The following is a 15,752-nucleotide window of genomic DNA, read 5'->3' as shown; positions in this document are numbered from 1 at the left end:
CTGATGGAAAAGACAACATTCAAACAAGTTTAATATGAATATGTCAACAGATTTATTCAATCTAACATGATGCAATCAAAGACTAGCAGTAGCCTTGTAATATAAAAATATAATCTGGATGTGGCTAGGTCACAGTTCAGCTTTCAGGTCACAGGTCACATGACTTGATCATGTGATCCAGTCTGACTACAATTACAATGTTGTCATTAGAAGTGTTTCAAAGCCTCCATGTGGCCTACCTAGCCACAGTTGCATGTGTTTCTCCCCTCATGAAAGGAAAGCAGTCCTCAAGCCATACCTCTTAGTGGGAAGAACGTATCACCAAACCAGAGAGGGAAATGCTGTCTGTGAAGGAATCTAAATGTTTCCAACTATAAAGAAGCACACACAGCGGACAATACCCAACACATAATGCTGATAATCCCTGTACACCTGTATCCATTGACTAACTACATTGCATAGGTTCCTACAACAAAGTGGTACAGTGCTCAGCTGGCTCCATTCAACACAACACTAGAGGTGTGTGATAATACAGCCATGAACTGATAGGTGTGATCAAGAGTTCACCAATGTTACTTGTTTTTTGTAAATTTGTTTCAGTAATCATAGTTTTTCTTACATGAACATATGGAAGTTTCTTACCCCAATCCTTAAACAAAGCGCTTTTAAAAAAACTGGTAGCGTAATACAATGTGATATGGAATGTATATTTCAGAAAATACCACATAAGCGTGTGGTTATTTTGATATGTGTTATGTAATTGCCAGATATGAATAGTTACGTACATATCAAGATATGAATAGTTAAGTACATATCCAGATATAAATACTTAGGTACATATCAAGATATGAATACTTAGGTAAATATCAAGATATGAAACTGATATCATGCTACCAAAATATGAAATTGAGCTACTTTCCCATGCTCCACTTTTGCACCACTGGCATTATTCAACAGCTACATAACACCATAACACTGTCTGAATAATTCTACATGTAGATAATCAATACAGTCCAATATAACACTGCTGAGGGATGTGAAACACTTCTACATGTGATGCATACTCTAGTCTAGGTGAGGGGGAGGAAGAGAAAATGGAAGAGAAGATTGTCTTACAAATGAACTTCTTGTTTGATCTACAAATACCCAGTAATAAGGTCTATACTATATAACCTACCTATGTTTAAGAGAAGATATTACTGAGGGTAAGATACACAGTCATTTATGCGTCCATGTAATAAGGTAATGCAGACACAGATATCAAATTTGCCATGTAGAATAAATGATGCAAAGATGGTCAACAAGGTATGGACTGTGCCAGATACTGATGCCAAAATGGACTTCCAGGAGAGATACCAAGGTGGCCACCTCGGAGAATGATACCAAAATGTCCACGTAGGAGAATGATACCAAGATGGCCACCTAGCAATATGATACCAAGATGGCAACCTAGGAGAATGATACCAAGATGGTCAGCTAGGAGAATGATACCAAAATGTCCACGTAGGAGAATGATACCAAGATTGCCACCTAGCAATATGATACCAAGATGGCGACCTAGGAGAATGATACCAAGATGGTCAGCTAGGAGAATGATGCCAAGATGGTCACCTAGCTTTGGAGTGTTAGGGAATGATACCAAGATGGTCAGCTAGGTTTGGATTGTTTGGGAATAATACCAAGATGGCCACGTAGGAGAATGATGCCGGATGGTCAGCTAGGTTTGGATTGTTAGGGAATGATGCCAAGATGGCCACGTAGGAGAATGATGCCAAGATGGCCAAGTAGGAGAATGATACCAAGATGGTCAGCTAGGTTTGGATTGTTTGGGAATGATACCAAGATGGCCACGTAGGAGAATGATGCCAAGATGGCCATGTAGGAGAATGATGCCAAGATGGTCAGCTAGGTTTGGATTGTTAGGGAATGATGCCAAGATGGCCACGTAGGAGAATGATGCCAAGATGGTCAGCTAGGTTTGGATTGTTTGGGAATGATACCAAGATGGTCAGCTAGGTTTGGATTGTTTGGGAATGATACCAAGATGGTCAGCTAGGTTTGGATTGTTTGGGAATGATACCAAGATGGCCACGTAGGAGAATGATGCCAAGATGGCCATGTAGGAGAATGATGCCAAGATGGTCAGCTAGGTTTGGATTGTTAGGGAATGATGCCAAGATGGCCACGTAGGAGAATGATGCCAAGATGGTCAGCTAGGTTTGGATTGTTTGGGAATGATACCAAGATGGTCAGCTAGGTTTGGATTGTTTGGGAATGATACCAAGATGGTCAGCTAGGTTTGGATTGTGAGGGAATGATGCCAAGATGGTCAGCTAGGTTTGGATTGTGAGGGAATGATGCCAAGATGGTCAGCTAGGTGTGGATTGTTAGGGCTTGATGTCAAGATGGTCACTGAGATGGTCACTGTTGTATGGATTTTGAGAATGATGCAGAGAGTCACCTGGGTATGTATTGTTAGAGAATGATGCCAACATTGTCATCTAAGTATGGATTGTACTAGCAAGTGATCTTTATATGTTTGAGATTATTTCGAGGTCGACAAAGATACAGAAATGGTCCAAAGTCCAAGATCACACAATATGTATACTATGACAGCAGTGTTCGACACTATCACTGGTCTGCTGGTCTGAGTCTAGTACATTTCCTTAAGGACCAGTAAAATTAAATAAATGCTGGTCCGGTTGTCTAGTGTTATTTTGAGCATGAGTAAAGCAATCTTAGTTTGTATGATAGATCAACACCAACACCTAAACAAGCCTGTGTGGTACAGTGGTTACCTTCTTCACTGGTTCTTCATTCCAAGAACGCATGCTCACATATTTAGGTCAGTGTCAAACACTGTATGTACTATGTCCTTATAATCTGAACAGGTACTTCCTCTGGGTTCAGATATAGTATATTATTCAATCTTAATGAGTGGGATATTTCTTTTATTCACTGATACACCAAACTGATAACTTATTGGCGCAGAAAGGCTTGAAAACTTATATATTCTTCAGACAGAGCAGAAAAAGTCATATCCAGTAGAAGAAGTACTAGGGCAAAACAACACAGATTCAAACAAATATATAACATTGAATTTTTTGATCAGTTTGTTTCATATAAATTTCTTCTAGTTGTTAATATGCTTCAATACTGAACTACCACCAAGGGAGGTATCTCAAAGCTGTGTCTTGTGATGCATATGGTACCATGACTCAGGTAGTCGGTTGGGATATCCCTTATTCTCATGCATGGGATCGGAGCTAGTTGCTTGTTAGTATCTATACTGTTAGTGGGTTCTAGGCAAAAAGAAAGATCTCAACATTATAAGATATGCAACTTAGTGTTCCTGACATGTCTGTACTTCCACACAAACATAAACAAATAGTCTTCACCCTTGAGACTCACAATATCTTTCATGAACTGAATATGTGAGGTAAATGTTACAACAATGAGATACACCAGCACCTAGTCTATGACGATCCACAAGTTCTACAGCAACACAACAGATAACCCAATATCTAAATGTGTTTACAAAACTCATTAAATCATACCCATAAGTAATTGCATCTGGAATCGGAAGTAAAGACACTGAAACAAAATATACCTAAAATTATGTTAACTATATGTGTATATATATGTAAACAGATGGCCTATCACCATGCAACAATACACAACTAGGCCATGTCACAATCTGCGCACACAGTAATTGTGGACGCATATATCAGTATTACATATCAGCCAATGTGTACTCTGATATTAACATACACACATACACGTATTAGCATATATACTCACTGCCGACAGAAACACGACCCATAGACACACATAGAGAAGTACGTACATTAAGGAGAGATGTTTTGTTTATGTATGGAAACCAATCTAATAACTCTTGAATAGGAGTAATTCTTCATATATCAACCAACATGTATGGTATTCATGTTTCTTTTGGCAGTGAGTATATAAAAAATCAGCATATGTGTACTCTTATATGAACAAACACATATACACACATCAGTATGCTGGTATTCATATATCAGCATACAGAATACGGTACACCATGTTAACATGACTGTAATAACAAACAGAACAAAAATCTGTAAGGTTCCAGCTATTCAAACTAAAAAACAAGGTTTAAAAAATTTAGACTTATCTTTTAATTATCAGAAAAAATGCAAGACATCATATTTACAGCATTACAAAAGATCACCTTCATACATGCTCCATCATGAGTTAGTTGTATCCATATATATCTATCAGTATAGCAATAATAACAATCTGAAAGTACTGGCATGAAAATTCTATCATATCAACACTGAAGTCAGTCACAGACAGATAAGAGAGTTTAAGTTTTCACATGACTATAGTTAATCTGTCATGGGTGTTCTTTAACTTCTTTAAATAGTATATTATAAGTTTAGGTTGATTGATCATTCCTGAGAATAATTGCTGATACAGACATACATTCCTACCCCTCCCCACAACCCAGCAACAATTACAGGTTGTGATGGACATGGTCTGTATATCTCACTGTGTCCATGATGTCTAGACAAACAAGGAACTGTGTGTGTACAACGTGGAGAGGCTGTGACATGTAGTAATACATGACCCCTGTCATCAAATCTGTATCACAATAAACACCATTAACAACAATATCACAGGAAAAATAATATCAGATATGATAAACAGTATATCATTCATAACAAACACTAGAGTGATATATAACCAACATGTCGTATCCAAGCAAGCATGGCAGACTTGAGAGTATTGTCAATACTGAAGCTTCTATGTCATATTCATTCTAATCCAAGCCATACCATGTAGATTTCTTTAGATGTGTTTGTGTGTGTGTAGTGTGGTGTGGTGTGGCGAGGTGTGGTCTGGTATTTTCATATTTTTTATTCAAATTCTAATAAATGTCCATCACTTTATGTGACACTGAACAACATGGTGGTCCCACATTGATCATGGTATCCTGCTTTCTCAGCCAACAGAGAAGCAGGTCCCACCTTTAACAGGTACAAAAAAGTGACATGACAAGGTAACTGGTAACAGCTATATCTAAACCTGAGTTTGTCATTCTGCTAATGCTGATCATGACATCCATGGGAGAACTTGATTTGTAGGAAAGAACCATACATGGGTACATTTGCTAATATATGGCTAATGTTATATTTCTAAAGTGTAATCTTTACTAGAAATATCTAAATATTCCAAAAATTCCATAATATCAGTAGCTCCTGAAGGAATGCCATCCTCAGGCTGTCATTACTTGCATACACTGTTTTACTTGAGAATCATCCAGGATCTAGGATCACTGGATATATGGGCAGACTACTCTAAATGCGATTGAGCATGGGACATAACTCTGCATGTCAGGTGAATGGTAACATCATCATTATTTTTCAATGAAATATGCAGCTGTCAGTGTAATTGTTGAGTCTCATAAACCATTACATTTGTCCCTGCTGATGATTGAATCTCTAGTGATACTCTGGTTAGGAATGGAGGATTGTTGGCAGTTTTGGCATGTTTAACAGACATTTGAAAAGGATGAGCACACAGAATTTCTGCAATCACATCAGCAAAAAAAAGATGAATGCTGTTATTTGGACAGTTGTGGATATATCTTTCTTAAAAGAGAAAATCAGTATTGAATATTCCAAAATGAAAAATACTACGAAAATATCAGCACTTTCTAAATTCAACATTGACATGTGAATGTTGTGGAATGTGCTAGCACCCACTACGGCCCTTATCCTCCCAATGTATGGCAACAGCCCTTCTACAACTTTACATAACTGTCCCCTTCAGTTACCTCCCCTACTATCCAGGTTGTCTGTTGTGTGAAGAAAGGAATGAGCTGAGATCATATCAAGGAGTTTATGATTATGCTATGAGATCAGCAACTTTCACAGCGCAGGGAATACATCCAGCAACTCTCACAGTGCAGGGAGTTAATTCTGCATACACTACATCAGTGCAGGGGATTTATCCAGCAACTCTCACAGTGCAGGGAATTTACCCAGCATATATCTACATCAGTGCAGGGAATTTACCCAGCAACTCTCACAGTGCAGGGAATTAACCCAGCAACTCTCACAGTGCAGGGTATTTACCCAGCATACACCCACATCAGTGCAGGGAATTTACCCAGCAACTCTCACAGTGCAGGGTATTTACCCAGCATATATCTACATCAGTGCAGGGAATTTACCCAGCAACTCTCACAGTGCAGGGTATTTACCCAGCATATATCTACATCAGTGCAGGGGATTTACCCAGCAACTCTCACAGTGCAGGGAATTTATCCAGCATACACCTACATCAGTGCAGGGAATTTATTCTGCATACACCTTCATCAGTGCAGGGAATTTACCCAGCAACTCTCACAGTGCAGGGAATTTACCCAGGAACTCTCACAGTGCAGGGAATTTACCCAGCAACTCTCACAGTGCAGTGGATTTATCCAGCATACACCTACATCAGTGCAGGGAATTTATCCAGCAACTCTCATAGTGCAGGGGATTTATCCAGCATACACCTACATCAGTGCAGGGGATTTATTCTGCATACACCATCATCAGTGCAGGGAATTTACCCAGCAACTCTCACAGTGCAGGGTATTTACCCAGCATACACCTACATCAGTGCAGGGGATTTATTCTGCATACACCTTCATCAGTGCAGGGAATTTACCCAGCAACTCTCACAGTGCAGGGAATTTACCCAGCAACTCTCACAGTGCAGGGAATTTACCCAGCAACTCTCACAGTGCAGGGGATTTATCCAGCATACACCTACATCAGTGCAGGGAATTTATCCAGCAACTCTCACAGTGCAGGGGATTTATCCAGCAACTCTCACAGTGCAGGGGATTTATCCAGCAACTCTCATAGTGCAGGGGATTTATTCTGCATACACCTTCATCAGTGCAGGGAATTTATCCAGCAACTCTCACAGTGCAGGGGATTTATCCAGCAACTCTCACAGTGCAGGGGATTTATCCAGCAACTCTCACAGTGCAAGGAATTTACCCAGCATATATCTACATCAGTGCAGGGAATTTACCCAGCAACTCTCACAGTGCAGGGAATTTACCAAGCAACTGTCACAGTGCAGGGGATTTATCCAGCATACACCCACATCAGTGCAGGGAATTTACCCAGCAACTCTCACAGTCCAGGGGATTTACCCAGCAACTCTCACAGTCCAGGGGATTTATCCAGCATACACCCACATCAGTGCAGGGAATTTACCCAGCAACTCTCACAGTGCAGGGGATTTACCCAGCAACTCTCACAGTCCAGGGGATTTATCCAGCATACACCTACATCAGTGCAGGGAATTTACCACCTACATCAATCAATCTATATCTAGTGATGTTGCACCCACCAGTACATGTACCAACATAACCAGCACCTACTCCTATAGAATGTAGCCCAGGTTCTGTCATACAGCCAATACATCTACAGATCAAGAATTGGCCAAGCTACAGATTCAGATGTACACAACTTTCATAACAATATGATGGTGAAGAAGTCCTCACTAATACTTGATTGTATCCAGGCACACAGCAATGATGGCTTTCCTACCATGTGACAACAAACAAGGCAGATCATGTGATGCAACTGACCCCTCTCATGTGACATGGCAGGTAATGTGACGTGCGCACTGTCATGTGACTGCATAATGTAGTGCTGCTGATGGCGTGAGAAGGCATGAGGTGATGGCGAGAGGTGAAGTCTGTACATGACGCTCTGACGATGAAGATGTCGATGATGGCGATGGACATGATGGTGGCAGGTGATCTAGAAGCTGGCGTCCCAGCCTGAGTTTTCATCTGGTGGAATGTCCATGTCGGCGGGGTAATTGTCGAAGTTGCTGAAGTCACACGGACTTTTGATCTGCAACATGACAGGCAGGAAGTTAGAAGAACCAATACAAAATATAACTCTACATACAGGATATAACTCTACATACAGGATATAACTATACATACAAAATATAACTATACATGCAAAATATAACTATACATGCAAAATATAAATCTACATACAGGATATAACTATACATACAGGATATAACTCTACATACAGGATATAACTCTACATACAGGATATAACTATACATACAAAATATAACTATACATGCAAAATATAAATCTACATACTTGATATAACTCTACATACAGGATATAACTCTACATACAGGATATAACTATACATACAAAATATAACTATACATGCAAAATATAACTATACATACAGGATATAACTATACATACAGGATATAACTCTACATACTTGATATAACTATACATACAGGATATAACTCTACATACAAAATATAACTCTACATACAAAATATAACTATACATACAAAATATAACTCTACATACTTCATATAACTATACATACAGGATATAACTCCACATACAAAATATAACTCTACATACTTGATTTAACTATACATACAGGATATAACTCTACATACAAAATATAACTATACATACAGGATATAACTCTACATACTTCATATAACTATACATACAGGATATAACTCTACATACAAAATATAACTATACATACTTGATATAACTCTACATACAGGATATAACTACATACAGGATATAACTATACACACAAAATATAACTATACATACAGGATATAACTCTACATACAAAATATAACTATACATACTTGATATAACTATACATACAGGATATAACTATACATACAAGATATAACTATACATACAGGATATAACTATACACACAGGATATAACTATACATACTTGATATAACTATACATACAGGATATAAATATACATACAAGATATAACTATACATACAGGATATAACTATACATACAGGATATAACTATACATACTTGATATGACTCTACATACAGGATATAACTATACATACAGGATATAACTGTATACATAAAACATATAACTAAACATACAAAATATAACTGTATGCATACAAGATATAACTGTATACATAAAAAATATAACTATACATACAAGATATAACTGTATACATAAGGGACATAACTGTAATAATAGGGTGTAAGAAAAAAACACATTCAAAGCTGGAATGTTAAATCATTATCCAGATCTGCTAAAATACCACCTCACCTTGGGAACAATTGGAGGTACCATGGAGTATTTGCTCAAACCATCCCAGTCGAAGCCTTGGAACCACCTGCAAGGAATGAGATCATCACTTGAGTACACTGGCAAGGTACAAGATTGAATCTCATGAAAATGAAAGACTACCTTGGACTGCGTTCATGAAAGACTACCTTGCACTGCGTTCATGAAAGACTACTTTGCACTGCGTTCATGAAAGACTACCTTGCACTGCGTTCATGAAAGACTATCTTGCACTGCGTTCATGAAACCCTACCTTGCACTGCGTTCATGAAAGACTATCTTGCACTAAGTTCATGAAAGACTACCTTGCACTAAGTTCATGAAAGACTATCTTGCACTGCATTAATGAAAGACAACCTTCAACAGCATTCATGAAAGACTAACTTGAACTAAGTTCATGAAAGACCATCTTGCACTGCGTTCATGAAAGACTACCTTGCACTAAGTTCATGAAAGACTATCTTGCACTGCGTTCATAAAAGACTATCTTGCACTGTGTTCATGAAAGACTATCTTGCACTAAGTACATGAAAGACTACCCTGCACTGCATTCATGAAAGACTACCTTGCACTAAGTTCATGAAAGACTATCTTGCACTGCGTTCATAAAAGACTATCTTGCACTGTGTTCATGAAAGACTATCTTGCACTAAGTACATGAAAGACTACCCTGCACTGCATTCATGAAAGACTACCTTGCACTAAGTTCATGAAAGACTATCTTGCACTGAGTTCATAAAAGACTATCTTGCACTGTGTTCATGAAAGACTATCTTGCACTAAGTACATGAAAGACTACCCTGCACTGCATTCATGAAAGACTACCTTGCACTAAGTTCATGAAAGACTATCTTGCACTGCGTACATAAAAGACTATCTTGCACTGTGTTCATGAAAGACTATCTTGCACTAAGTACATGAAAGACTACCCTGCACTGCATTCATGAAAGACTATCTTGCACTAAGTACATGAAAGACTACCTTGCACTAAGTTCATGAAAGACTATCTTGCACTAAGTTCATGAAAGACTATCTTGCACTGCGTTCATGAAAGACTATCTTGCACTAAGTTCATGAAAGACTACCTTGCACTGCGTTCATGAAAGACTATCTTGCACTAAGTACATGAAAGACTACCCTGCACTGCATTCATGAAAGACTACCTTGCACTAAGTTCATGAAAGACTATCTTGCACTAAGTTCATGAAAGACTATCTTGCACTAAGTTCATGAAAGACTACCTTGCACTGCGTTCATGAAAGACGATCTTGCACTGCATTCATGAAAGACTATCTTGCACTGTGTTCATGAAAGACTATCTTGCACTGCATTCATGAAAGACTACCTTGCACTTAGTTCATGAAAGACTATCTTGCACTAAGTTCATGAAAGACTACCTCGCACTGGGTTCCCAGTCATATAGAGTACTCATCATATATATACTCTCTCAAATTAATATATGTATATAGACTGTATCTTAATTGATCATATCTATACATACTGGTGTGTCATAATGCATCTTATTAACATTTACTGTGTCACAATTAATCTATCTATCTATCTATCTATCTATCTATCTATCTATCCATCTATCTATCTATACATACTGTGTCATAACTAATTACATAGACATAAATAACTCTGTTTCATGATTCATCATATGTATACTAAGTGTTATAATTCATCATGTTTTCAGTCACAATTCTTCATGTCTATATAGATTCACTATTAATTCACATCCATGTAGACTCACTGTGTCATAATTCATCATATCTATATGGAGTCACTGTGTCATAGTTCATCATATTTACATAGACTCACTCTGTCTATATGCATCATATCTATATGGAGTCACTGTATCATAATTCATTTTATCTACATAAACTCGATGAGTCCTAATTTATCATATCTACATAGACCACATCATACAGTGTTCCCTCGTTATTGCGCCCTTCAATATAGCGCTGACTCGGTTATAGCGCACATGGCCCCCAAAACTTACTAACATTTTCAATAAACTCAAGTTTTCCAATGACACGATGTTTTCCCCCATCACAGAAAACATTATCAGCTGATCACCACAATCACGTAACACCGGCAATACCAGTCAACAAATCCGAAACTGAAGTACACAATTTAATCCTATTATTATAATAACTGGTAATAAAAGAAAATGTTCATTGTTTATCTGGACTAATGTTTGCAATATATTATTTTAATTATATTCAAAATTTCATTCAATAACCACAGTCAGATTACCGCTATTGACGTCTTGAAACGAACTTTGGTTGCAAGAGAATGGATACACATATCAAAAATGCTGTACCATGACTCGCTTAAAGTCATATTTGAGGCAGTTTGACTATTAAATGTCAACATAACGTTTTCGTAAAAAAAACATATGTTGCGCGGGAAGTCCCTACGATGACTGGTCAAATCGTTTCATACATAAAAAAATATCCTGCATACAATCTGTACCAAAGTGCTATGCTTGTGGTTCTTATAATTTTAAGTATATATAGTGGAAGCTGCAACTAAAATAACACGATATTGGAATATGTTATTCCGGATAAAATAATAATTTCAGATACAATTTCTTCCGACCATTGCATCAAATTTCTTTAAAGTGGTATCACTGGGTACGTTTTAACTGAATCACCGGTAGATTGGGAGGAAACGTGTGCACAGCTGATTGCTATTTCCGGCTTAGTTTACGAGAAAATACACAAGGTAATCTTAATCTCTGCATATAAAATGATGCCTTTGAGAGCAGGAAATACATTTAAATAGTAAATCATCATGTCTGGTGATGTTTTATATCAAATTTCATACTTTTATTGACCAAGTTTGTTATAGATCTACCTGTTTATTTACCTGAAGGGATACAATGTGTTTTTTTTATTAAAGCGCATATTACCACTCAATAAATCTTTTTTTTCACTATGAATCATAAGTAACTTCTATTCTCATCTTTTTTTAAACTCAGAAACATGCAACGTAGATCGTGTTAGGTAGGAAGAGCACGTATACTGTTTTGTTGGTCATCTACCACCTACGACTCGACCTTCGTTAAACCACTGATCATCTATAACGCTCATCAATTATTTGGACCCCGAAGGTAGCGTTGTAGCGAGGGATCACTGTATCTACATAAACTCACTGTGTCATAATTCATCATTTGCTTAGATATTCTGAGTATATTATTCCCCCTGTCCACATGACTCTCTATGTAACGATTGATCACCAGATCACACCATACCCAACCATATCACACAGCTTCACAGCAAGTATGCTCAGATCCAGATTTAAGTTATTAGCTGACAAACATCTGATTTGAATTCTCTGAAGCCAAATTACATCCAATTAGGAAAGGATGTGCATGGCCACTGATGGTGCTTAGCAACTCACTTGTGTTTCTTAATCTCCATTATTCCGTTTTTGCCATAGCCTAGTCTTTCCGCTGGGTTTTCCCGACACAACTTCTTGATGAGTGTATGGGCATTTCGTCCAATCTTTCGTGGAAATTCAATCACATCAATGCCCTTTAATATCACATTGTAAGTCTTCATTGGGTCTGAGCCAGAGAAAGGCGGGCTGGAAGAAAAAGCTAGGAATAAACATACATGTATTTACACACAATGGCTGGAATGAAAGAAATTACTCGCAGAATGTGAGCAGAAAGAAATGAACCTGTTGATGACTCATTCCTATTACCAATTCTAAAACAAGGCTAAATTAGGATAGGTAATCTGGTCAGCAACATTTCTTATAATTTTCTAAAACTAAAAGCAGTCAGAAGCTTAATTTAACTACAGTAAACTACGGTCATAATGAACTCAAAGGGACCACTAATTTTAATTCGTTATAACCGTAGTTCGATATAAGCAAATGTACGGAACATACACAGCAAATGGGCGGGACCAAAAAGATAGTTCGTTATAAGCGTGTTCGTTATAAAAGTAGTTCACTGTATTATCAAAATGACTTTCATACTATAAGTGTCAATAACTTAAAAGAAGAGCAGGTTTGACTACAACATGTTTCAGGAAACTAGCATCTTTCCCAGCTTTGGTCCTCCGTTAACAGCTGAATCCTGTAACAAGCATCCTCCTCCATTGTCTCCTTTGAGGGTGCCACTCACCTTCCTGTCAGCAGCTCAAACATGAGGATCCCTAGGGACCAGTAATCCACAGCGTGGTCATGGCCCTTGTTCAGGATGATTTCCGGGGCCACATATTCAGGTGTACCGCAGAACGTCCAGGTCTTCTTACCCGAGCCAACTTTCTTGGCAAACCCAAAGTCAACCTAGAACACACATACTCTGATTACAAGGCATGAAAAACCACATGTAGAGAGTCCGGAGGCATAAGTGTTCACATGGGACGATGTGAGAAGTTGATAGTGTGTGTAGTGAATGGTGCATAGTGCTGCAGTCAGCAATATTACAGCTGTGTCATGATGACCTGTACACAACTGCAGTCAGCCAGGTCACAGGTACCTGGGGCTTGTTGCAGCAAATATATTGTGGCTTAACCGAGAATTTGTTGACAAACGGTTTTGTATAAACCATACTGCAACTCTGTATTTCTGTGTCCGTATTAATGAAGATTGAGTGGCATCTTCTTTTTAGATTTAACACACAGATGTTACCTGTGACAAGCACCAAAACGAAGCTGGAGTGGTCGTAATGCCCAAGCAAGCAAGGGGTACTAGAGACAAGCAAAGGGCACTGGGGACAAGCAGGAGGTACTAGAGACAAGCAAAGGGTACTGGGGACAAGCAGGAGGTACTGGGGACAAGCAAGGGGTACTGGAGACAAGCAAGGGGTACTGGAGACAAGCAGGAGGTACTGGGGACAAGCAAGGGGTACTGGGGACAAGCAGGAGGTACTGGGGACAAGCAAGGGGTACTGGAGACAAGCAAGCGGTACTGGAGACAAGCAAGGGGTACTGTGGACAAGCAAGGGATACGTGGGACAAGCAAGGGGTACTGGGGACAAGCAAGGGGTACGTGGGACAAGCAAGGGGTACTGTGGACAAGCAAGGGGTACTGGGGACAAGCAAGGGGTACATGGGACAAGCAAGGGGTACTGGGGACAAGCAAGGGATACGTGGGACAAGCAGGAGGTACTGGGGACAAGCAAGGGGTACGTGGGACAAGCAAGGGGTACTGGGGACAAGCAAGGGGTACGTGGGACAAGCAAGGGGTACTGGGGACAAGCAAGGGGTACGTGGGACAAGCAAGGGGTACTGTGGACAAGCAAGGGATACGTGGGACAAGCAAGGGGTACTGGGGACAAGCAAGGGGTACTGTGGACAAGCATGAGGTACTGGGGACAAGCAAGGGGTACTGGGGACAAGCAAGGGATACGTGGGACAAGCAAGGGGTACTGGGGACAAGCAAGGGGTACTGGGGACAAGCAAGGGGTACTGGGGACAAGCAAGGGGTACTGGGGACAAGCAAGTGGTACTGGGGACAAGCAAGGGGTACTGGGGACAAGCAAGGGGTATGTGGGACAAGCATGGGGTACTGGGGACAAGCAAGGGGTACTGGGGACAAGCAAGTGGTACTGGGGACAAGCAAGGGGTACTGGGGACAAGCAAGGGGTACGTGGGACAAGCATGGGGTACTGGGGACAAGCAAGGGGTACTGGGGACAAGCAAGTGGTACTGGGGACAAGCAAGGGGTACTGGGGACAAGCAAGGGGTATGTGGGAATTTTTCTGCCCCAGGAGTATTGTTAAACAATTTCTTGTGTTGTTAGCATCAAAGAGGTATATCAGCTTGACTTTGTTGTGCCTACCAGTTTAATGTAGCCTTTTGAGTCAAGTAGTAAGTTCTCAGGTTTCAGATCTCGGTAGATGATGCCCTTGTAATGTAGGTACTGGAATGCCTCCAAGACACACGCCACACAGAACCTTGCCATGTTGTCATCAAAACTCCCCCTAGTGGCAAAACATGGCAATACATAATTCTTCTAAATATTACAGAATTAATAAATGTGTTTGAGTGAAGTCATGCACAGGGTTTCAGAGTGAGCACCATTTTAGTTCTGTATATAGATAGTGGACCTAAGATTACATGACCAGTAGATCAAGCGAATTGTTATGCCGAACACCACACAGACCACATGCTTTAATTTGCTTGAGGAAAACAAATCATTCTGGGGGACCTTTTTACACTTCAAGTACAAATGAGACACAACATGTTTCCGTATGATAATGATACAGTAGTGCCACATCGCTGTAGAAAGTGGTCAAATGTAACAAATGAAATCCCGGACGGGACTCAACCCAAAAAAGTACGAGAATCTGTACTTTACTAAGAAAGTGTTATCCCAAATATAACATTTGTTACATAAGCATGTGAACTTTCAGATTTTTTGGTCAAGCGGTTTCTGCGGAAATGAAGTTTTACAGTGCGACACCTCCATCAACAGGTATAAATACTTCCTGTCTCACCTGTCTCTGAGGATTGTCCACAGCTCTCCTCCCACACACACCTCCATCAACAGGTACACATACTTCCTGTCTCACCTGTCTCTGAGGATCGTCCACAGCTCTCCTCCCACACACACCTCCATCAA

At 39.5% G+C, this 15,752-nt stretch overlaps 1 protein-coding gene across 2 annotated transcripts in view; it reads right to left on the bottom strand.

Moving 5' to 3' along the window:
* Nucleotides 1-6,975: 6,975 nt before the first annotated feature.
* Nucleotides 6,976-15,752, bottom strand: part of LOC139469229 (cGMP-dependent protein kinase 1-like) — a 102,993-nt gene continuing 94,216 nt past the window's right edge. For both annotated transcript variants that reach the window (XM_071251367.1, XM_071251368.1), the window contains 5 exons: nt 14,970-15,111; nt 13,309-13,472; nt 12,576-12,761; nt 9,150-9,216; nt 6,976-7,910 (listed from right to left, as the gene is read on the bottom strand). In XM_071251367.1, the coding sequence (XP_071107468.1) occupies nt 7,815-7,910; nt 9,150-9,216; nt 12,576-12,761; nt 13,309-13,472; nt 14,970-15,111 (655 nt within the window). In that variant the 3' untranslated portion in view covers nt 6,976-7,814. The remainder of the gene's footprint in view (nt 7,911-9,149; nt 9,217-12,575; nt 12,762-13,308; nt 13,473-14,969; nt 15,112-15,752) is intronic.

The sequence above is a fragment of the Haliotis cracherodii genome, unplaced genomic scaffold (assembly GCF_022045235.1).
Source record: "Haliotis cracherodii isolate W230 unplaced genomic scaffold, xgHalCrac1.p SCAF_2, whole genome shotgun sequence".
In the NCBI taxonomy this organism is placed as follows: Eukaryota; Metazoa; Mollusca; class Gastropoda; order Lepetellida; family Haliotidae; genus Haliotis; species Haliotis cracherodii.
This window is presented reverse-complemented; position numbering and strand designations above follow the sequence as displayed.